We start from the raw sequence: 22,101 nt of genomic DNA on the forward strand, positions 1-22,101 counted from the left end.
AGCTAGTTTAAGGACAGCTAGGGCTATACAGAGAAACCCTGTCTTGAAAAAACAAAACAAAAAGTCATTATGTCCTTAAAAATTAGACTTCATCTCCTAAGAACCCAGTCACAAAAATGAACTAGTACAGTTTGAACAGGATAGACTATGATCTAGTGTAAACATATCTTCTGTATTTGGCAAAACCAAAATGTTTGTGTGATTTGCTCTCTTAGAAAGGTATGGAATCAAGCCTCAGGATCTTTAAGACGGTTGTCATTTGGAATGTTCACAAGGCGCTTGCGGTGATTATGTGGCTTCCAACTTTTGGAGCTGCCTCAGAGATACTTAAGGCCATTGGGAGATAGAAGCTTCCAGTATACTGTAGAATTTCAAATAACATGATGTGAAGTTGCAGTTTTGAGCAAGTGATCTAGTTTTCTGAGATTTCCTTACAAATGATAGTACCTTAATAACAAGGTAGTCAATGGGGTGGAATATGTTAGGGTCTCAGCTTAAATCTTTAGCAGTTTAGTCATGAAGCACTCTAATGTTGTCTGTTTGTGATCACTTCTTTAAAAACTAATTATTATGTATACAGTGTTCTACCTGCTTGTATACATGCACTGCAGGCCAGAAGAGGGTACCAGATCTTATTATAGATGGTTGTGAGCCACCATGTGGTTGCTGGGAATTGAACTGGGGACCTCTGAAAGAGCAGCCTTAACCTCTGAGCCATCTCTCCAGCCCCTATGATCACTTTTTAATGCTTGAAATGCTCCAAGTATGGGCAGAGGAAAGAACAAACTAGTTAGCAATGCTGTGAAAGGCCCAGAAAAGCAAAGTTTGATTTTTTCATTAGATTTATCAAAGTTACTTATCATAGTCAGAAATTAACCTATATAATAATTCAATTTTTGATAATGTACATTTTTTAAAAGTTTTGATTTTAATGTGTGTGTGTGTGTGCTTGCCTGCCTGTATAACACACATATACTACCTGGGTAGGCTGAAAGAAGGTATCAAATCCCCCTGGAACTGGAGTTATAGGCCATTGTGAGCAATAGTGTAGGTACTGGGAACTGACCTAAGTTCTCTGAACGAGCAAGTTCTCTTAGCTGCTGCACCATCCCTCCAGCCCCTATATGTTCCCTTTTTATGAGCACTGGTAAGATTTCTTAAACCTATGTTGTGGAAAAAACATGAAAATCCATATTTTAGTAGGATCCAATAAAATTGCTATCCTCTTTGAGGCTGGACAATTCATATGCCTAGTTGTTTATAATTTAGTATGATGGAAAAAGTTATTTAGGCTGTCGCTTACGAGAAACCCTGTCTTGGGAAAAAAACAAAACAAAACAAAACAAGAACAAGGCGGTGGTGGCGCCCGCCTTTAATCCCAGCACTGGGGCAGAGGCGGGCGGGTCTGCAGAGAGAGTTCCAGGACAGCCAGCTATACAGGGCCTATGGGGGGGGGGAGACCACCCCATACACAGTACATAATGTCCTATGTGATGTTCATGTACCCATGGGAAATTGCTAGTTAATTGCAGCCTGGGCTCCTGTGAATGAGTCATTCAAGAAGGGAACATCAGATTGAGCAGACGCAGGCTCTTTCTATAAACAGCTACGGAAGTGACACAGTTGTCAGAAGATTCAGCAGACAGGTGAGCAAGCCTGGGCAGGAGGGCAGGAGAGATGCTCATAAGATACTAGAATGTAATCATTATCAGCCTGTTTGCTTTTTAAAATTAGCTCTGCTCTGAATTTTTTATAGTGTGCCAGTGTTCTTGCTTTACTTCTTAAATTCTGATACTCAGAACTAGAAAAAAATATTTAGAAATGGTATATAAAAACGTGACTTTATTTGTACATGTGTGGTATATACATTTGTAATTCCTGTATTTGGGGGATGGAATTAAAAGAATTGTAAGATTGAGACCAGCTTGAACTACACTGGGAGACCTTGTTGCAAAAAAAAATCATATTAGTAGGAAGATACATACAGTATTCAGTAGAGAAAGGAAATCAAGAAAGGAAATCAGTTTTTATTAGTCATTAAGACCTTACAAGCGAAATGTGGGTCAGTTCTTATAGATTTGATACAGAACTCTCCAGAGGTGGGGGGAGAGTACACGCAGATGTGTAGTTCTATGAATTAAACCCAGAGCTCATAATAATAATACACTCTAATACACTAATAATAATAATAATAATAATAATAATAATAATAATAATAATAATAATACACTCTGCCACTGAGCAACATCCCCAGCACACGAAGAAATGTGTGCTTATAAATCATTATTTTTGGAAGCTAGGTAGACTTGCTGAAGACACAGTTCATAGTAGATCCCCAGACCTGAAGTGGTGGGCATCTGTCCATGCTTGCTTTGTTTGGCTGTACACTATGGTTTTATGGTAAGAGTTCAATTATTGTATTGTTAAATTAATACTATTTTTAATTATGTGCATGTATGTCAGGATATGTGCACATATGTGCAAGTGCCTGCAGAGTTTGGAGATGTTGGATCCCCCTGGTGCTGGAGTTACAGGTGGTTGTAACCTGACTGATATGGGAGTGGGGAACTGAACTCTGGATCTTCTGATAGAGCATATTCACCGTATAGCTGAGCATAACCTTGATCAGCTGTTCCTCCTGCCTCCATCTCCTGAGTACTGGCCTTACGCAGATGCACCATGACAGCCAGCCTGACAGAGGGAGTTTGTTTGTTTGTTTATTATGTATACAATATTCTGTCTGTGTGTATGCCTGCAGGCCAGAAGAGGGCACCAGACCCCATTATAGATGGTTGTGAGCCACCATGTGGTTGCTGGGAATTGAACTCAGGATCTTTGGAATAGGAGGCAATGCTCTTAACCTCTGAGCCATCTCTCCAGCCCCCAGAGGGAGTTTTTAGGTTGGACTAGAACCTTCCTTCTCTGTCTTGATTGTCCTTGAAAGACGGGAGCTTGGTAGGAAGTCAGCAAAGGAAAATTGCTCAGTTTATTTTGGCTTTAGTTGTAAAAGCTTAGCAGAGGTATAGAGATTGAACCCATATACCCAACCAGGGAAGAATGTGGGAGTATAGACTAAGTGGAGACTGGGAAAGTGACCAGGCCCAGGAAGAGAGAGCCTGTAACTATGCGCACAACGGAAGTGTGGAAGAGAAAAATGCCTTCGTCTTTTGTTTCAGTTTTGAGACAGAGTCTCACTATGTAATCCAGATTCCCTAGAATTTATTATATAGCCCATGGTCACCTTGAACTTGTGGTGATTCTCCCGCTTCAGCCTCCAGAGTGCTGGAATTATAGGTGTGGGCTACCATACACAACTCAGAATGCTTCTTTTGTTTTGTTTTCGAGACAGGGTTTCTCTGTAGCTTTGGAGCCTGTCCTGGAACTAGCTCTTGTAGACCAGGCTGGCCTCGAACTCACAGAGATCCTCCTGCCTCTGCCTCCCAAGTGCTGGGATTAAAGGCGTGCACCACCACTGCTCGGCTATTTGTTGTTGTTGTTGTTGTTGTTGCTGTTTTCAGAATGCTTTTTAATGCTTTTTCCTAAGAATAAATACAATGGAGAGTAATGGATGTCAAAATTTGTGAGCAGAAAAAGACAACCAAACCTTTTTTCTGGTTGGAAGAGTGTCTGTAGTGAAAGAGGGCGGTAAGCAGTTGCCGTGCGCACAAGTGTGTGCAGTGGAATTGTTTCCACTGCTTAATGGATGGATAGTTAACAGGCAGAGGGAAAAGTAAAATGTCAGGTTCAGGGAAGAATTTCCAATGACATTGACACCTCAACCTCATCTAAAGTCATGGGATTTAGGACTCAGCAGGTGGACAAGAATACAGAAAAGGTATAGGCAGCGGCATCTGAATGCTCACAACCCTAGTGAGTGGCAGGAGACCAGAATCAACTCGTGCTACAGTATTTCTTGAGTTCTGGGTGGTAGAGATGTAGCAGTGAGCAAAACAAACGGCCTTTGCCTGCCCCCAGTCAGTGTGGAGAAGCAGCCTGAGCTATAGACCAGGAAGTCACGTGGCCTGCCAGGGAGGGTGATAAAGCAGTGTGACTATGAGCACCAGGGCAAGGCTTAAGGAAATGGCCACCATTTCCCTTGGCGTGACTGACAGCATCTGAGAGTGACAGAAACTTGAGAGCAAATTACAGAGAGCAGCGAAGGAGCACTCTGGGCAGAATCCTGCAAGAGAGGGTTCTGATAAGACGGGACTGCTGTGGTCAGGGAAACCAGTTTGTGTGTGGAATCAAATCAGGCTAGGGTAGGATAGCCACAAAGAAGCCCGTCAAAGAACACGAAATGAGATAAAGTGAGGCCTCAAAAATGATTGACGGGCCGGGCGGTGCTGGCGCACGCCTTTAATCCCAGCACTCTGAGTTCGAGGCCAGCCTGGTCTACAAGAGCTAGCTCCAGGACAGGCTCTAGAAACTACAGGGAAACCCTGTCTCAAAAAACCAAAAAAAAAAAAATGATTGACGGACCTTTACTGTGCTTGAGAAGTCATGCCTTTGGGGAGCTCTGGGCAAAGAGATACGATCACTGATTTGAGCGAAGCAAGGATGCAGGCAGGATTATAGAACCTTTTTTTTTTTAAGATTTATTTATTTATTATGTATACAACATTCTGCCTCAATGTATGCCCGCACGCCAGAGGAGGGCGCCAGATCTCATTACAGATGGTTGTGAGCCACCATGTGGTTGCTGGGAATTGATCTCAGGACCTCTGGAAGAGCAGCCAGTGCTCTTAACCTCTGAGCCATCTCTCCAGCCCCCGGATTATAGAACCTTTGCAATAACTCATGTGGTATAACTGTGACCCAAGTCCAGAGTTGGAGCCTAGGGAGATGGCTCAGCTGGTAAGAACACACACTTGCTGCACAAACATGAAGCACTTAGTTCAAATTCCCAGAACCCATGTAAAAAATCAGATATGGTCATGTGCACCAGTAATCCTGGAAGCTATAGGGTTGGTATCAAAGGATTACTGTGGCTTGCAGCCTGCTGGCTTGGCTCCAGGTTCAGTGAGAGACCCTGCCTCAGGGTAGTAGGGAGAGAGACAGAGAGAGAGAGAGAGAGCAGAATATCAGTGTCTTCCACTGGACTCTTGCATATACACAGCCACACACACACATACATATATGCCACATACATATACAGAAACAACTTTAAAAAAACTATTACCATGAAATTAAGAGGTAGAAAGGTAGCTGGGCAGTGATGGTACAAACCTTTACCTCCAGCACTTGGGAGGCAAAGGCAGGTAGATTCCTGAGTTGAAGGCCAGTCTGACCTACAGAGTGAGTTCCAAGACAGCCAGGGCTACACAGAGAAACCCTGTCTCGAAAACCAAAAAGAAAAAGGTGGAAGTGTGAGAGGAGGAGACAGGTTATTGAATGAGACAAGTAATCGGTATGAGAAATAGCAAAATTGGAATCTACTGTGGTCTTGGTGTTCACCAGGAGGGCACATTTGGAAAGGAAACAGTTCAGGACATGTTAAACTTGAGGTACACTCTAGACATCCAGACACAGGTGTGTTCATCCTTCAGAGCAGTCTGAGCTGGAAGTACAAGGGGCAGAGTCTGTGAGGCAGAGACAGGACCTACTGTTTGGTGTATATTGTAGGAGGCATCACAAGCCTCAGCCCCTTCCACTTAGTGTGAAGGCTATGCTGGACTCGACAGAAGAGGCTTCCCTTCCCAAAGTTGGGAAGCTCCCCTTATAGGTTCTATTTGTCCTGCATTTGAAAATCTGCCTCTCATGCCATTTGAAAGTCCTGCTCTAGAGACGTGGTTAGAAATCATCATGAGCCAGACCCGGGGAACCACCTAGGAAGTCCTTGAGATGTTCCACAGAAGTGAGGCATGGTCTTTTTTAAAAAATTGCTATTTCTCAGTCTAGTTAGAGTGGCCTTTTAACTTTTCCCATGGACCAGAGATGTAGCTCAGTTAATAGAGGGCTTGCCTGTCATGTGCAAACCCCCATGTTCAAAACCAGCACTACACAGAACTGGTGTGGTGCCTGCCTGTAATCCTAGCACTTGGAATATGAAGGCAGGAAGATCGGAAGTTCACAGTCATCCTTGACCACATAGCAAGCTTAAGGCAGTCTGAGTTACCTAAGACCTTGTCTTTTAAAAAGTTCACACATGATAGTTTACTTTAGTACACTAAAAGTGAGTTACCAGGAAAAAAATTAAAATACAAGCCAATACACAAAACTGTAAAATATCTTACCCAATACACATGAAGTTACTATTAAATTCTATAAAGACTTTTTTTTAAAACAGTGCAACCACAGCTTCTTTATCTTGTAAATAAGTAGCAAAACTCTTCCCGTATTAACATCTGTATGGTAGCAATTTAAGTTTCCCTGTTAGTAACAGTAGAAATAGGGGCACCTCTGAATATTTTACCAATTAGGAGGCCAAAGACATCATACTACTGAACAGCTTGAGATGCTGAGGCAGCCTGGCAGCACTGGTTTGGCAGCTGCATAAGATTAAAGGGGGAAGGCCTATTCTAATGAATAAACGTCTGGCCAACTTAGTAATGTAGTTTTCTGTTTATCTGCTAGTACTCTGCTTTAGGGACATTTTAATGTACTGATCTTGGTCAGATATGGCTTACCTTAGCGGCTGCATGTTTAATCAAGTTGGTTATTTGTCTTAGTTTTTATAGTTGCTGGGGTGAGACATCTCTCATGGTAGAGTGATTTCTGTCACCTAGCATTCCAGATCCTGTGACGAGCATCTAGGTTAGGAGAAACTAAACATGGCAGGGTGCGGTACACAGCTGTCAGCTGGCATGTGGGAGGCAGAAACAAAAGGATCACAAGTTCAGAGCCTGCCTGGGTTACACAGTGAGTTCAAGGTGACTTAGTGAGACCCTGTCTCCAAAAGCAAAGCATACAAGGGATGGCACCAGCTCAGTCACAGAGGAGAGGGTTTGTCTAGATTGTGCAAGACCCTGAATTGATTCCTTATTACTGGAAAAAGAAAACAGAAAAACTAAGTTTCATAGCATGGGAAAATCTCTGAATTTGTGCAACTATTAGCCCCTTCCCAGGTAATGCTCTGTCTTGGTCCTCAGAGAGCCATCATTCCCTGGTGGCTGTTCCTGTTTTCTTCTGTTAGAAAGTACCAGCGTGGAAGATGGGGGTTCTCCGGAACTTCTGTTCTCTTTTCTATTTTAGAAGGCATGAATTTTGCTTAGGACATGGGTTTGCCCATTTGACAAAGGCCTCAGGTTCCCAAGCATGCTCCTTTTCCTTGTTTGTCTCTGAGGAACAGGAATCTGCCTTAGTTGGTTCATTCTCTTCCCAGTCCTTCCCACCCTCCCTTTCCTCACATGGGGCTGACTTGTCATGTCTTGAATACCACAAGAGCAGCTGGCAGATTCAAGAGGTATCTTCAGCTCTGAGCGAGGAGCCTGACAAGATGGCTCTTAGGAAGTTGTTAGTGTTTCTGCTTATTAACCCAACCCTTGGGTACAGTGAACAAGTGTCTGACTTTCTCACCAGAGAAGTCTAGCTAATGTCAGAAAGGAGGTCAAAAGAAGTAGCTTGGCATATGCCTCTATGGAAAGATCAAACCAAGATTATTTAACAGTATAGGGGGCCTGTCTGCCAGCCAGCACATCTGTTCTCTTCCTGTTTCAGAAATCCAGGGAGGCTGCAGTTGCTACATGAAGACAGTGGGGAGTCAGTGGTCAGCAGTGACAGCCTAAGAGTTCCTCAGTATAAGTAAACACATTCCTTTTGGGATACCGTGCTTTTGGTTTCATATCTGAGCTAGAGAGCAGCGCCATTCCTGCCAGGATCCACTAGTCTCCGCAGGTCTGGATGGGAGGAGGAGTACAGCTAGCTTGAAAGAAACTCAAGGGAGGAGCTGGAGTGTTGGTTCAGTGTTTAAGGGTACCGGCTGCTCTTCCAGAGGTCCCGAGTTCAGTTCCCAGCAACCATGTGGTGGTTCACAACCATCTGTAATGAGATCTGGTACCCATATATGGCTTACAAGCAGAACACTGCATACATAATAAATAAACCTCTGGAAAAGAAAAAAAAAGAGAAACTCAGGGGAACAGAGGAATGGCTTTGGAAGCACGCTTTGGAGGGCTGTTGTAAAGGAGAGTTGATGGTATGGATAGTAACCAGTCAGGATGCAGCTGGTTACTATCCTAGAGAAGGAATCTGAGGCCTCTTTGAAGTCCTAGTCATTACCCTGTTAGTTGATAGGTCTGTAGAAATTCTGAAGAATTGGGCTACATAATTAAAAAGGAGGAGGGCTCCATCTGCCTAATGATAAGTATTTCAGTTTTTTAGATTTGTTGTTATTATTGTTTTGCTTTGTGGGTTTGACTTGCTTTTTTGTTTTCCAAGACAAGGTTTCTCTTTGTAGCCCTGGCCATTCTGAAACTCACTTTGTATACCTGACTGGGCTTGAACTCAGTGATCCTCCTCTCTCTGCCTTCCAAATACTGGAATTAAAGGCATGTGCCACCACTGCCCAGCTTGCTTTCTTTCCTTTTCTTTCTGTCTTCCTTCCTTCCTTCCTTCCTTCCTTCCTTCCTTCCTTCCTTCCGTTCCTCCCTCCCTCCCTCCCTCCCCCCCTCTCTGATTTATTTTATACGCATTGATGTTTTGCGTGCATGTATGTCTGTGCGGGGATGTCAAATTTCCTGGAACTAGAGTTGCAGACAGTTGTGAGCTGCCATGTGGGTACCGGGAACTGAACCTGGGTCCTCTGGAAAAACAGCCAGTGCTCTTAACTGCTGAGCTATCTCTCCAGCCACAGTATTTTAGTATTCTTACAAGTTAGGACCACATGTTAGCCCTTTGTTGTCTGGAGTAAGTGGAATCTCAGAGAACTGAGATGACAGTAGTTGATATGAGTGAATAGTGCCCCTCTCGCCAACGGAAGCTTAGAATTACACCTTTAACCTTTCTTGGGTCCAGTAGAGAATGGCTTCACACTGGTAATGTTAATAACTATGTCTCCCAGTTTTAGCAGTAACTGGAACAAATGTGCTGGGGGCAGCGAGAATTGGTTGATGTTATGGTCAGATATATTAGTGGTAGGGCTGAGGTCCTGGAGGTCACAGCTAGGCAGTGTGATTACATGGGGAAGCCAGAGGAACTGCCTAAGTCAATGCCTTTAGAGAACAAGAGAATTTCATTCATTCATTTCTAGGGTTAGGAGCTAGGAGATCTTGAAAAGGAAATGAGGGGACAGTCACAGAGGAAGGCACAGACTGTTGTGACAGATAGTGCCACTTGATGCTTGATGTATTATATCTAATTAAAGGTGCAGGCTTTAAGCAAGTGTTGAATGTAGAAATGATGGACAGTATTGGGGGTATAAATTATATGAAAACAATACAAATTATGTTGAAAATGGGAGTTGGGTCCTTTGGAAACAAACAAGGTAATATTATTGGCAATTGTTCTGAGATAAGAACTAAAGGCAAGAGAATATTGTGGAGATATCCAACTGAAAGGCTGTGTTGAAAGTTCAACCCTTGCTGAGTGTAGCAATGACAGTACCACGAACCCTTCAATCGCTGTCAAGAAGGGAGACCACCGTTTTCATGGTGCTACAGGTTCGTACTGTTTGTGCTGTTACTGCCCCAGGCATGACTTGTGCATCATGCTACGCTGACTAGGGCAGAGAGGGAATAAAGAAAAAACAGATGGACAGATGGACAGACAGAAAGCTAGGATCAGGTAGTTCAGACTCCTGGCTGCAAAACCCATAGCACCCTGGAAACTTAATGTGTTTATCGTAGAGTTGAATAAAGAAGTCAGAGTTACTGCTTCAGTTGGGCAAGGAGTAGGGCTGTTATGTACAGTTGAACAATGAGGCAGGTTTATCTAACTCAGCAGGGGAAGTCTTTGTAGGGCGCAGTAAACATCGAGGAGAGGAAAGCTGATGTAGATACTTTCTGCACATACTGTCAGCACTCACATTTGGTCCCCCAAGGAAGAAGGCTTTGCCATCCTTCCCTGCCTCGCCCCAGGGGAGCAGCTCTCGTGTGTCTCCACGGGTCTGAGGCTCTGGAGACTGGCATATCCAGTTCATGTCAACACACACATTTTTTTCAGGACTTCACTCAGTCAGGGCTTTCTCTGCTGTCTACAGCGCAGAAAGGGAGTACATTTTTGTTTTTTCCTGCAGTACTGTTTTTTATAGATACCGATATCCTTATTGATTTCCATTAAGTAGTTAGTATGTGGCAGGCTATAGAACTGGACTGTCAGTGCTGACTGTGTAGGGCATCTCTTTCAGGGCTCCTAGACAGGACAGGGAAGTTCTCAGAGATGAACCCACTCACTCCGAGAGTCAGTGCGTGCAAGGGGGAGGACATAGAGTCTCAGGACTCCTTCCTTTCAGGCACTCTTTCCCAGCCTTAGGTCTTGCCACTGCGTATCATGTGGAGTAATAGCTGGTAGGGTTTAATGATTCACCAGGGTCAGCCTGCCTGTGAAGAGAATTCACAGAGGCCCTAAGGCAGTGAGGCGAAGGTTGATTTTCTTTATATATTACAAACATGAAACATGATTGAAAATAGATCCCCTTTCAGCCACTTGGTTTCGTACCTACATTCTCAATAAGAAACCTTGACCTGAAACGTCTCTGTAATTTGGTTTTTGAAGGGACAGGAACACCAACTCAGCAATGCCCAGAAACTGTTAGTCTTGTAATACTTTATGAATGATTTTGTTGAATGAATGTGGTAATACTGGCTACTGATAGAATCCAGGGAAGGCTAAAGCCATAAACATGTTATTCACATGGATACTTTTAGTTTCTTATACAATTGGAAGTCAGCCTGCTGTGTGTTTAGCTCAGCAGCCCTAGGGGCAATCTCCAGTACTAAAAAAATAACACCATCACCAGCAGACCCCACAGCTCCGCGTGTGTAGCTTAGTAAAGTACATAGAGACAAGCAGAAGCCAAAGCTGGAGGACAGGACAGCAAGGAAACGTGTGGACCACCTCTGGGGAAAAACTACAGAAAAATGGCACTGATTCTAGGGCCAGTGACTTCAACCTTTTGGACTTAGAGGATACATAAAGCTGCTGATAAGGTCAAAGAAGTCAGCTGGGCCATCACAAAATTCAGTTTTAAGATCACTCCCCAGCTATATATGTGCTAGGGTCTTCCTATGAAATAAACAGTGAAATCTGTGAACAGGAAAAGAAAATAAAACCAGATCTATGGCCGGATGGTGGTGGCGCACGCCTTTAATTCCAGCACTCTGGAGGCAGAGGCAGGCAGATCTCTGAACTCAAGCCCAGCCTGGTCTACAGCATGAGTTCCAGGACAGCCAGGGCTGTTACACAGAGAGACCCTGCTAAAAAACAAAAGCCAGATGTATTCTGAAGCATGGCTTAAAGCTGTGTTGCTCCATCTGTGCCATGAGAGGAGAGAAAAATGTGCTGAGCAGCTTCTGCAGATGGGAGATGCTTCATCTGAGCATTGCTTGGGCTGGAAGAACTCAGTCAGCTGTGACTGACGTGAGCAGAGGTGACAGCGCCCCAGGAGCATGCTGTAGAAGAGCTGGTGGGCCTGCCGTGTTTTTAAACACACAACCTGTACGTAAGTTACATACCAACAGTCTAAATAATAAGGAACAGTGGGGCAAAGGTCTTATCTTTCCAGGTCTGGGTTACCTCACTCAGGATGATTTTTTTTCTAGTTCTATCTATATACCTGTGAATTTCATGATTTCATGTTTTTAACAGCTGAGTAACCCTCTGTTGTGTAAATGTACCACATTTTCTTTACCCAGTCTTCTGTTGAGGGACACCTAGGTTGTTTCCAGTTTTGACTGTTGGGAATAGAGCAGCAGTGGATGTGGTTCTGGTAGAGACACGGCAGCAAGTGTCTCTGGTAGGATGGAGCATCCTTTGGGTATATGCCCAAGAATGGTGTAGCAGGATCTTGAGGGATCCTGCTTGCAGCATCATCTAGTTGAGGAGCCACACCACTGATTTCCATAGTGGCTCTGCAAGTTTGCACTCCCTCCAGCAATGAAGGAGTGTTACCCTTATTCCACATCCTCACCACCATAAGCTGTTTTTTCTCTTATTTGTCTTAGCCATTCTGTCAGGTATGAAATCCCAAAACAATTTTGATTTGCATTGCTCTGATGACTAAAGCTGTTGAACATTTCCTTAAGTGTTTCTCAGCCATTTGAGGTTTTTCTTTTGAGAATTCTGTTTAGATCTGTACCCCATTTTTAATTGGGTTGTTTTCTTGGTATCTTCTTGGGTTTTTTGTGTTTATATAATATAATATATATTATATATCTATGTAATATGTATACATACATATATATACATATATATATATATATATATTAGATATTAGCCTTCAGTCAGATGTGTAGTTGATAGAAGTCTTTTCCATTCATTTTCATTCCTGATGCTTTATCTGAATGGTTCTTTGCTTTGCAGAAGCTTTTCAGTTTCATGAAGTCCCATTTATTACTTGCTGAACTTAGTACCAGTGCTAATGGTGTTCTGTTCAGAAAGTCTTTTCCTGTGCCAATGAATTCACGGCTTTTCCCCACTATACTGGCTAATCTTACGCTAATTTGACCAAGCTAGAATTATCTGCAAGGATAGGGAACCTCAACTGAGAAAATACCTCATAAGATCCAGCTGTAAGTATTGGTTGGTGCCATCCCTGGGCTGGTGGTTCTGGGTTCTATAAGAAGTAGACTAAGTAAGCCATGGGAAGCAAACCGGTAAACAGCACCCCTCCCCGTGCAAGCTAGCAACTTCCAAAAAAATGTGAGAAACTGCAAAAGCAGATGGCTATCTGGACAATCACCCAACGTTCTTCTGCAATGCTGGGGCATACATCTTTGGCCTACAGGCCTAGCATATCTGACAGATTTTTCTATGAAGCATGATTTTTGAAGGATTGTCCCTCCTTGTCTTGTTAAGGTTTTGCAATGGATCTGGGTCCATTGTTTCTCTTGATTATATATTTTTCATCCCTGGAACCAGGTGTGTTCAGGTAGTAAATCTTTAACTTCTCTATCCTTGGTGTAATCAGGGGGGCATAACGGGGTTTCTTGTGTGAGGAGTAAGCAGGAATATCATTCTATATGGTTACAGAGTGGCAGAGAATTTTTCCAAAGACGTATTGGTTTAAGGAGCCTGCCATTTACATCCTTTACCAAAGCCCACACAACATTTCCCGAACAAAAAGGCATAAGGAAACTCCTATAATGTAGTGAGAATCATTAAAAATGAAAATAAAAAGGTGGTTGGAGAATTGTGACCCACAATGTCAAAATGCTGGGACTTTGTTAAGCGGCAGTGGTTGCCATGTTATCCACACCCGTCAATGATATAAAAGCACTGAGAGCAAATAGACTAACAAAACCTACACAGAGCTACTGGAAACAGCCAGGAAGTATCTCCCATGGCCTGAAGGCAATCGAAGGTAGAACTCTTTATAGTACAGTATTGGTGATGCATTTATAAAGTGATAGCACACGGAAGATAGACAGACTCACATTTATCAAAAATACCTAGAAATATCAGCAAGTTCTCAGTGGATAAAACTATTGTCTATCAGATGGCTAAGTTTTATGTTAACTTTTTAATGTTAAAATAAGGATGACAAGAGCCGTGATCATTGGTAAGCTGTCCTTATTCAAGTGAATAATCCCCCATGCTCATGCATAAAACTGTAATAAAACAGTGGAACACAAAAAGAAGGGAGGGGGAGGAAGGTGTCTGGAAGAAAGGGTTTGGCAGGAGTGAAAGGGAAAGGACAAATAGGTGTGAATACAGTCAGAAAGCTTGCATAAGTTTGGATTTATAAGTAAATAAATAGAAAATTAAGATGCATTTTCTTTCTACCATTGCTTTCTTTTGCACCAATGGTGGGCCTAAGAAATAACAAAAATTTAAGCATAAGCGACATTATAGTTTTGGGGCCATTGAATTTTGTGCATTTTTTTATAGCTTGAGAATAGGGTGCTTCTGAATCTTGTTTGGAAAGGTCTAGCTATTTATTTTGAAGTAGAGTCTCGCATGTCCCAGACTGGCCATTAACTTGCTGTGTAGCTGAAGATGACCCCAAATCCCTGGTCCTTCAGCTTCTGCTTCATAGTCCTAGGGTTACAAGGTTAGCCTGTAGATTGATTCTGGGCATTTGCCACTGAACTGTATCCCCAGCTAGTTATTCAGACAACAGCTATGACAAGTCAAATGCCACCTGTGCTGCTAGGCCCTGTTCCATGCTTCCCAGCATCCACACATAGGCTCTTTGCAACTCTGCCCCAGTGTTTGCTTCCTGCTTGAGCAGTCTGTTGACCAGGAGTGGGAATGGAACATAGGTCAGTCATTTCTGCATAGACACTACCATAGCTTTGGCCTTCCACATTCCCAAAAATACCCAGGGACTTCTCCAGCCCTCATCCCTACCCTTCTTTATAGGCTTTATGACTTGTCAACTGTCTTCTCCACTGTTGTGCCTAGTTCTGTATATGTTGCCCAATTCACGTGCCTTATAATGTGTTCATCTTATGCCTCTTTTGCTCTATTCTCTTGGGAGATTTTAAGGTTAGTCCTAATGGAAGCAAACCAGCCATGTGTCACACTCCTTTAATCCCAGGCTTGGGAGGCAGAGGCAGGCAGATCTCTAAAAGTTCCAAGTCAGCCTGGTCTACATAGTTCTAGGCCAGCCGAGGCAACTCAGTGAGACTGTATCTCAAAATAACAGCAAAAGGAGGCAATGGGTGGACCCAGAGAGGTTGAGGCAGCCATAATGATTGAGAGTAAGGTCTTTGTGCTGCCTCTTGTGCTTGCACTGAGATGCACTCTGTTGTTCTTGGACCAGAGCCAATATGGGCAGCATTAGATGGGGCTGCAGTGAGTTAGAAACAACACAAAGCTCTCTTACTGAGATGTTCTGGGTTTTTCTTGGTTAACTACCAGTTCTTGCAGAGCTGTGACTTGTCAGAATCCTGAAGCAGTTGATCCCGACAGTCCTCACCAATTGCTATTGTGGCGGGATGGCATTTTGGAGTTTGTTACTATGCTATATGGTTTCCTTGAATGTTGGTTTTATATCCTATAACATTTGCCAAACTTAATTAGTAATGCTGTTGATTTATCTACAGAGTTTTAGACATGTGTACTCAGACACGTATGTCATCCCCCAGAGTAACATTGTTTCCTTCCTTTCCACTTAGTTCACTGAAAACAACTGACATAAGGATTCAGGGATGCTGATATTGATCAGCACTTGATTGACATGTATGCGGCTCTGGCTTAGGTCCCAATCACCGTAGGAAAAGCAACATAGTGAGAAATTCTTATGAAATGATGTCAGAATTACTGTAAACATTTGATATGAATGCCAGGCAAAGGACAGGCCACATTCGCAGGTCTCTTTTCACTGATCTTTTCCCCCCTAAGGCAAAACAGCCTCATTTTATTGGCAGAAACTCAGTTGATTTCTTTCCCTCGTGAAAAGCCTTGTCCTTTACAAGCAGAGTTAAAAGTGATAAGAGAAAAAATACTGACTCCATTCTTCTCCTGCGTGAGATTCTGTTGCATCCGCTTTTTATGTTTTCAGCCATGCTTGCCTGCAGTGCGTTGCCATGAATCTCTAGTTTATATTGATGAGCCCACAGACATTTTCAAGGCAGTAGGAGAACATAAAAACAGGTTTTATAGTGATCCTGTCCACAGCTAGTTTAAACATTGCTTTAGGACCTCATCTTTAGTAAGATAAGCCGCATCTTTGTCCTGACAGCACACTGGTGTGAACAGATTTGGGGGTAAACTCACTGACTACTTGTAAGCACACAGTTCTAAACACTAGGAGCTGAAAGATAAAGTTTTAACAGAAAGCAGCCATCTAGCTGGGAACATTCGGTGTGCCATTGGTAACTGTGTCATACAGAAAAAGAGGAATGATTCAGTCATCTGTCCTATCAGTTAAATGGATGCCATTTAAGAGCACCTACATTAATAAATCTGTGTAACCATTCCACAAGAAGGAAACATTAGCCCAGTTTTATAAAGGAGACATGTTTACATGTGGTCTTGCCTGCTAGCAGATTACTGTGCCAGTGTCCAGGCTGACCTGGGCTATCCCAACTGTAGACATTCCATAGAACTGTGAGGATTTTTCCTATCTGCATGTGCTTTGATCTCTGACTGGAAGGAGTGCACACACTGGAGATGCGGAGATGCGGGTGTATAGGGTTCTGCAGTAGGAGACTAGGGAGAAGACAGGCACGCCTTCTCCCCATTTGCTTTTTTTTCCCATGGAATCATTACGTATGCTCGTTCTCTATTCTCGCTTTCCCTGCTTTTCTCCGCAGTCATTTTGGGCTTCATCTGTAATGCTCTCTTACCTTCGTATTCTGCTCAGGTTCCCTTGGTCAGGTTAGCTCGCCTCTGAGACACACCCCTCCTAGTTCTTGAGAAGTACATTGTGCTCCTGCCCACGAGCTTGGGTTCTGAGCCATCATCTAGTCTTACTCATCACAGATGTGTTTACCTTGCTTATTTCTTGTTTCTTCCTTCCTTTCAAGGCTCCAGTCCATGCCTTCAGCTCTCCCGACTTCCTGCTTATGACTCACTTTTGCTTAGTGATGCTTTTCTTTGCTAACAGGGCCATTCATCCTAAGTGAGTCAGCAGGTTTAACAAGCCTTGACGCAGCTCTGATGAGCCTCTCACACTGGATAGATCCATGTTCCTGATGAGAATGCGTCTACTAATCAGCTACATCAGAGGCGAATGCATCCCGGCGGAAGTTACCACCACCGCCACCACATCTCTTCCCTCACAGTAGCCTCACAAGGTTGCTGGTTGATGCATGTTTTCTAGAAGGCCTGATTCACTAGAAAAAGGACAGTAACTCTGAAGCGCATCGGTGGATTCGGGGAGTGGCAGCTTGTACCTCTACACCTAGCACCTGGGATGCTGAGGCAAGAATTTTTGCTGAGAATTCCAGGCTAGCCTGGGCCACAGAACAAACATTGTGACTGTCTCGAAAGTATCATCTATGAAGAACTGATACATGTCTCTGTTACATTTTTTTTTCATCTTCACATACCTTGCACTGGATTCTGTGTTCATCCAAATTCAATTCTTACAGACCCCTTTGATAACCTCCTAGTAAAATGCTTTAATAAGTGGCCCAATGTTCCAGATTTAGAATTGGGTTTTGTTTGCTTGTTGTAGAGCAGCCTCCTCCTTTCCTGACCCCTGTGGTCATTTCTCCACAGGCATGCTGGGATAGTGTCACCAGTCACGTCCTCAGGTTATGCAGAAGGAAACCTATGCAGGCCCCTGTGAATGGAGCATGCATTCCTACCACCGCCCACACCCACAGCTACTATTTTCATATTCTAGCTGGGATTACTATTGCTGTGATAAAACACCATGGTCAAGGGACTTGGGGAGGACAGGGTTTCTTGTTTGGCTCACTTCCATATCACTGTTTATCGCTGAAGGAAGTCAAGACTAGGACTCAAGTGGGGCAGGAACCTAGAGACAGGAGCTGATGCAGAGGCCATGGAGGGGGTCTGCTTACCAGCTTGCTTCCTCCTAGCTTGTTCAGCCTGCTTTCTTATAGAACCCAGGACCCACCATCCCAGAGATGGCACCAGCTACAATGTACTTGGTCCTCCACCATCAACCATCAATTAAGAAAATGCCCTGCAAGCTTGCCCACAGCTGGATCTAATGGAGGCTGAGGTAGTTTGAATGTAATTGGCCCCCATAAACTCAGGAGTGGCACCATTAGGAGGTGTTGCTTTGTTAAAGTAGGTGGGGCATGCTGCCGTGCTCCCTGCCCTGATGATAGTGGACTGAACCTCTAAACTGTAAGTGATCTCCTCAATTAAATGTTTTCCTTTATAATAGTTGCCATAGTCAGGGCTAGAGAGATATCTCAGCAGTTAAGAGCACTGGCTGCTTTTCCAGAGGACCTGGGTTCAATTCCCAGCACCCGCATGGCAGTTCGCAACTGTCCAGTTCCGGGGAATCTGACACCTCCACGCCAATGCACATAAGATGAATTTAAATAAATTTTTTAAAAATAAGAGTTGCAGTAGTCATAGTGCCTCTTCGCAGCAATAGAAACTAACTAAAAGCCGGGCAGTGGTAGCACACTTGGGAGGCAGAGGCAGAGGCAGGAGGATCTGTGAGTTTGAGGCCAGCCTGGTCTACAAGAGCTAGTTCCAGGACAGGCTCCAAAGCTACAGAGAAACCCTGTCTCAAAAAACTAAAAAAGGAAAAAAAGAAACTCTAAGACAGAGGTATTTTCTTAAAGTTTCCTCCCCTCAGATGACTCTAGCTTGTGTCAAACAAATTTAAAACTAGCCAGCAAAATGATAATAGCTAAGTGTGCCTTTAATCCCAGCACTCAGGAGGCAAAAGATGGTAGATCTCCGTAAGATCAAGGGTATCTTGGACTGCAAAGTGAGTTGTGGGCCGTCCAGGACCACACAGTGAGACCCAGGAAGTCAAAATCAGCAGCAGCAGCAGCAACAGCAGGTCATGATGGCACATATCCGTAATGGCAACATTTGAGAGGCTAAGGCAGGAAAATCAAATTCAGAGCAAGACAAGACTACATAGCTGTAGGACAGATCAGGTATGGATTTAATAACTAGTATTATACTTTGAACTCAGCTAGAATTTCATTGTATGATTACAGTTCACAGAATTGACCACGAATGTTACCAAAGATGGCATCCTTTATGCAATGTCTTCAACAGCTGCTTCTAGGTACATTAGCCTCCCTTCCTGTTCTCTCTCTCTCTCTCTCTCTCTCTCTCTCTCTCTCTCTTTCTCTCTCTCTCTCTCTCTCTCTTCCTTCTTCTTCTTCTTCTTCTTCTTCTTCTTCTTCTTCTTCTTCTTCTTCTTCTTCTTCTTCTTCTTCTTGTTTTGTTCATTTTTTTGAGACAGTTTCTCTGTGTAGTCCTGACTGCCCTGGAACTCGCTTTGTAGACCATGCTGGCCTCAAACTCACAGAGATCCGCCTGCCTCTGCCTTTCAACTGCTAGGATTAAAGGTGTGCGCCACCACTACCTGCCCTTCCCGTTATTTCTAAGCCAACACGTGGGAATACATGAGCAAGGGCATCAGCAACTAGGTGTAATGAACACAAGGTGTTCATATGTCCTATCTCTGAAAAGTTAGCAGCACAGAATACTGATTAGGGGCCAGAGGAGATTTACAGAGCATATTGGTTGGGGTGGTGGGATGGCTTAGTGGGTAAGGTACTTGGTGTATAATCACGAGGACCTGAGGTTGGGTCCCCTGCACCTGTATAAGGAAGCAGAAAGCCAGACAGCAGTGTACCTATAACCCCAGTATTGGGGAGGCAGAGACAGGTGAATCCTGGGAGCTTGCTGGACAACCAGTCCAGCCAAATCAGGGAGCTTTAGTCTAATGAGAGACCTTGTCCAAAACCTTGGGTGGTAAGTGATAGGACACCAAACACTGACCTCTGGCCTCTGAGCACTCACAGGCAAGTGCACCTGCACATACACATACGTGTATATACACGCTGTGTGTGTGTGTGGGGGGGGGGCTACTTAACTAGTAGTGCCCAGTCTGGAGACAGCTGAGTGACTGTTGCCTTTGTCTCCACATCTTTTTGTCCTTCCATTTTTCTCTTTGCTTATCTCCTTATTTTTCTATCGCTCTATCCTTGGTGTTTTCATCCCCCCTTCTCTCCTTCTCTTCCTCTCTGTTTATTTATTTATTTGGTTTTTTGAGACAGGGTTTCTCTGTTTAGCCCTGACTGTCCTGGAATTTGTAGACCAAGCTGGCCTCAAACTCAGAGATCCTCCTGCTTCTGTCTCCTGAGTGCTAGTATTAAAAGCGTGTGCCTCCACCTCCTGACTTTGATTAATTTATGTGTGTATATTTCCCGTGTCCAAGTATATGAATTACATGCGTGCCTGCTGCCTTCAGAGGCCAGAAGAGGGCATTTGATCCGCTGAAATGGAGTTGCAGTAGGTTGTGAGACACCATGTGGTGCTGGAAACCAAACCCAGATCCTCTGTGAGAGCAGTGCTCTTAACCAGCAAGCCATCTCTTCAGTGCCCGCACCTATCTCTCTTGCTCTCCTAGTTGGTTTTCTGGGCTTTCATCGGTACCTTGTGTCTGACTCTGCTCATTCACTGTGGAAGGGGGAAACTAGCCTTTTATGTGACAAAGTAGAAAGTTGACTAAACCAATGAAAAGGACCAAATTCTGTCCTTAGCATCATCTTTCAGGAGTGTTACCCTCTGGACAAGAGACATGATACCATCTATAAAGTTTACAGTTGAGAACGGTGCAGCTGAGTTACAGGGAAAAAAAATCACACACACCCAAAAATCTGACACTGGTTGGAGTAAGCTTGCAGTTTTGTGGTGGGCTACATTAATAACTGTTCTGAGATGCATGCAGCTCAGGGGCCACAGGGTAGGCGTGCGCAGCGCGTCAAGTATTTTCTTCACTTATGCAGAGTTATGTGCAGATGGATTTTCCTTTGGGCCACTCACTCACAAAAAGTGACACAAGACTTATTGTTAACTATGAAAGCTTGGCCTATAGCTTAGGCTTGTCCTTTGTTTTTAAAAAGATTTATTTATTTATCATTATTTAGCATATATACAGTGTTCTGCCTGTATGTTTGCCTGCACTTCACAAGAAGGCATTGGATCTCCTTGTAGATGGTTATGAACCACCATATGGTTTCTAGGAATTGAACTCAACCTCTGGAAGAGCAGTCAATGCTCTTAACCTCTGAGCTATCTCTCCAGCCCCTCACTACCTTTTATAACGTAAATCAACCCACTTATATTAATCTATATTTTGCCTCCTTTTTACCTCTCTTCCATCTTGCACTTCCTGTTTCTTCTCCATGTCCTCTGGCATATCTTCCTCACCTAGATTCCTCTCTCTCTCTCTCTCTCTCTCTCTCTCTCTCTGGGTAGGTGTCTCATCAGTGTGCATCATAGGATGGTTAGCATATTGGCTTCAGTGCCATGTGTTGTCACACATTGCCAGTCACTGTGACCACCACAAATGCCTTCCCACATTTCCAACACCTCACAAAGTAGTGGCATAACCTCTGGCTTAGGGTCACTACTAGCCAGACAATTCCAAATGCATCACCAAACCTGGACTCAGGTGCTCATTAGTAAGTACTGCATAAAATGTGATGGGGGCAGCTAAATTGTCCATCTTTTTGTCTAAATAACCTAGTCATTAAGACCACTGCCATACTGAGGCTATTCCAGCCACTTCTTATCTTTCAAACCTAAAGCATTATAAAATGTTTCATTATGAGAAAACGGTTGCTAGGCTCTAAACAGGATTATAATAAAATCATCAATTCCTTTAAAATGTAAAATATCACCAAATTTGATATTTATTCTATACGCACAGAACATCTTCAATATAAATATTAGGTTTTCATAAAGTTGTTGGCTTATGCAGTAAGTGTGTGCTAATATTTAGTGCAGCAGATTTTGAGATGTCAGGAGAAGTGATTATAAGGAGTGCTGCAGCTGAAGTCTATAGGTCCTGAAGAATGAAGATTGGAATACAAGGCCACAGCTAAACTTCTGAAGTTCACTGTCAGGACTGTGCTGGTTCAGGAGGAGAACATGGAAGGTGCATATGGGATCCTGGACAGCATCCTCAACACCGATGGGCATACTGAAGTCATGACGTGATGACACTACTGTAAGAAGCCTTGCCGCCACCACCAGCGGGAGAACTTTGAGACATGCCAGAGGATCTACAACATGGAAATGACTTGCAAGATTAACTTCCTGATGCAAAAGAACTGGGCAGATCCATAGCCTGTTGCTAGGGCCTGTGGCTAAAAGGCCCATATTAATTGTATGTCCAACTCTTTTCTTTATCCAACCACAATTTCTGTTACCCTTCTCGACAGTAAGCTCAATCATACGTGAACAAGAAAAACAAGTGATTGTAAATCAGTACAAAGTACGCAGGTACTCTTGTACTAAGTAGTTTTGCACAGTCATAGTTTAGAGTTTGCTAATATTACATGAAAACGTTACGCATTTTGTTTGTTCTTTATATTTCAG

At 43.5% G+C, this 22,101-nt stretch overlaps 2 protein-coding genes across 5 annotated transcripts in view; both read left to right on the forward strand.

The window, feature by feature from the left end:
• The window catches only part of N4bp2l2 (NEDD4 binding protein 2 like 2), a 72,316-nt gene that overhangs the window by 41,090 nt on the left and 9,125 nt on the right, over window positions 1-22,101 (forward strand). The gene's annotated exons all lie outside the window — the stretch shown is intronic.
• LOC119824963 (28S ribosomal protein S21, mitochondrial-like) lies at window positions 18,422-22,095 on the forward strand. Its single transcript, XM_042055900.1, is given in 2 exon segments — window positions 18,422-18,463; window positions 21,595-22,095. Coding segments are annotated over 2 exon segments (297 nt in total). The 3' UTR covers window positions 21,850-22,095.

The sequence above is a fragment of the Arvicola amphibius genome, chromosome 10 (assembly GCF_903992535.2).
Source record: "Arvicola amphibius chromosome 10, mArvAmp1.2, whole genome shotgun sequence".
Lineage (NCBI taxonomy): Eukaryota > Metazoa > Chordata > Mammalia > Rodentia > Cricetidae > Arvicola > Arvicola amphibius.